We start from the raw sequence: 2450 nt of genomic DNA, 5'->3' as shown, positions 1-2450 counted from the left end.
GGGTTTAAGAAATACTCTCGATCTTCTTCTTGTCGTCGAATTGTATTTAGTCGGTCGATTGACCACAGTTGTTGGGGAGAGTAATTTCGTTCAGCTCTAAGCGAATGGTTGTTCCATTCTTCTCGGAATGTCTCGCATGACCTTCGAATTCTTGGGAGATACACATAGTGTAAAGATGTATTTCATCCGTGCCATCAAGGATCTGTTCTTCTTGCATAAAACGAAAAATGTTTCGATATTCCGCAGATAAAACTTTATTGACTTCTGCCCAAAGTCTTTCAATTCTTGTATTGTGGACGCTCAAACCTGTGATAAAGCTTCCACGGTTTAACCCTTGATTGGTGAACATATATCTGGCAACCATGGTATTCTCTACACCCATGTCCCCTCGAATTATCGAGGGCGTGTCATAGAGTATCACATCTTCCTGAAAGTGTTGAAATACGGTATTCGCACGGTTGTTCGTTTCACATCGTAGGTGTCTCAAATACCGACTATACCCATCGATTAATCCGTGAAAAACGTAGCGCCACGAGATTAGCTTGTGGTTGCTGTCTATATGACTATAAAAGTAAAATTCGTTTGTCTAAAATTAGACTAGTCTCTTTCTCCAAGTTTCGAATTTTTACATTATCAACTGTAAAAAATGTAGCCAATAAAAAAGGGATACTAATGGATGGAGCTTTAAAATCTTTATTTCCTTGGAAAGCTTTTGAAGAACAAGCACCTGCAATTGAGGGCACAGAAGCTACAGCAATGGTAGTGGAAGAAGGTCAAACGGAGAACGAAGAAATAAACAACGTCGAATAATCCTTGAAACCCACGTTAGAAACCCTTCAAGCTGAAAAAATTGATCTTCAAAAGCAAGTAGAAGTCCTAAAGAAGCAAGTAGATGATTTAGTTGTTAAGAACAATCATTTTAAGCACAATTTTGAGAAGACCCAAAAAGAACTTAAAGAAGAAAAAGAAAAGAATTTATTTCTAGGAGATAAGTTGAACAAAATGGCTTTTAGCATCGAATCAATTAAAGACAACGACGACAATATATGTTTCTATACAGGGTTACCATCGTACAAGAAACTCATGGATTTATTTGACTATTTAAACCCAGGCCCAAACGGAGAAAATGTGATTATATGGAGGGGCAGGAATACCAAAGAAGATGGCACCTCTCCAGCTGGACGCCCTAGGAAATTATCGGTTATGGACCAGTTTTTGATAGTTATGATGAGGTTAAGATTGGGTCTTATGGTTAAAGATTTGGCACATCGGTTTGGTGTTTCCGAAAGTGTGATAAGTTCTACGTGCATATCGTGGATTAACTTCATGTATATACAACTGGGCCAAATGCATATTTGGTCAGATCGAAAAGACATTGATAAACACATGCCGGAAGTGTTTAAAGTTAAATACCCTTCTACACGGTGCGTAATTGACGCAACGGAAATAAAATGCGAAGTTTCAAAATCTATGGTTTTGCAAACGGCTACTTATTCCAACTATAAATTGACGAAAACGTACAAAGGTTTAATTGGAATAAATCCAAATGGCTACGTCACTTTTGTGTCTGCGCTACACGCTGGTAACATATCTGACAAAGAACTGACTAGGAAAAGTGGTTTTTTAGGATTAGAATTTAACGAAAATGATTCAATTATGGCACATAAATGGTTTCTCATTGAGGATTTGCTAAAAGAACTACATGTGAAGTTTTTTTTTAAACATACCCGCCTTTTTAAAGGAGAAAAGTTAATTTTCAAAAGAAGAAATAATTGAATGTCAAAATATTGCAAAAGTTAGGATTCATGTGGAACGTCGTATGAATAAAATTAAGCGATTTCATATTTTTGAAAGGCCAATTCCTATAACATTAGCTCCTATGATCAATCAAATTTGGACCGTGGTAGTACTTTTAACCAATTTCCAAAATCCGATATTGAAGTACGAAGAAGACGAAGCCACTGACTCGTTAATTGACTTGGATGAATTTAACAAGTTATTGGCAATTAGCGACGATGGCGATGAAGAGAATTGGATGTAATTTCAAAACATGACAACCTAATGTAAATTTTAATTTTAATTTTTTCATTAGAGTGTAAACCAGATCAAAATACATTTGTGTTTAATAGGTTTTAAAATAAATTTCTTAAGAGGCAAAAATACATTTGTACTGATTTCACTCATTTTCATTAGTTTTAAACTAAATAAGTCAATTATCTATTTTTACTATGAGATCTTTTAAGGAAAGTTGAACTTTTACATACTTACTCATATTTGAAATATATCTAATATATTCTTAAACCCTAAAATTAAAATTCATTATTATAAAAAAATTTGGGGAAATTAAATTTTTACAGAAATAAAATATCTCACTAAATTGACTTAAATATGAAAGGAACTAATTTTTAATACCCTGTTTAAGGCAAGTTGTACTTTTACATACTCATAAA

The 2450-nt window shown here is 34.1% G+C and overlaps 1 protein-coding gene across 1 annotated transcript; it reads left to right on the top strand.

The window, feature by feature from the left end:
• The first annotated feature begins 672 nt into the window (after positions 1-672).
• On the top strand, positions 673-2099 carry LOC149946552 (uncharacterized). The gene is made up of 4 exons (XM_090170811.1): positions 673-772; positions 830-1709; positions 1855-2037; positions 2093-2099. The coding sequence occupies exons 1-4, from the start codon at positions 673-675 to the stop codon at positions 2097-2099; spliced, it is 1170 nt and encodes a 389-aa protein (XP_090026937.1).
• The last annotated feature ends 351 nt before the right edge of the window (positions 2100-2450 follow it).

Source organism: Leiobunum rupestre, chromosome 4, assembly GCF_980474605.1.
Source record: "Leiobunum rupestre chromosome 4, qqLeiRupe1.1.hap1, whole genome shotgun sequence".
Lineage (NCBI taxonomy): Eukaryota > Metazoa > Arthropoda > Arachnida > Opiliones > Sclerosomatidae > Leiobunum > Leiobunum rupestre.
Note: the sequence above shows the minus strand (reverse complement) of the source record. Positions and strands in the feature narration are given on the sequence as shown.

What these genes read in the sequence shown, in the direction of transcription:
- LOC149946552 (XM_090170811.1), top strand. Translation starts at nt 673, where the DNA reads ATGGATGGAGCTTTAAAATCTTTATTTCCTTGGAAAGCTTTTGAAGAA. An exon ending in AGCAATGGTAGTGGAAGAAG is followed by an intron (nt 773 to 829) that starts GTCAAACGGAGA and finishes AACCCACGTTAG; the next exon opens with AAACCCTTCAAGCTGAAAAA. An exon ending in CTAAAAGAACTACATGTGAA is followed by an intron (nt 1,710 to 1,854) that starts GTTTTTTTTTAA and finishes TATTTTTGAAAG; the next exon opens with GCCAATTCCTATAACATTAG.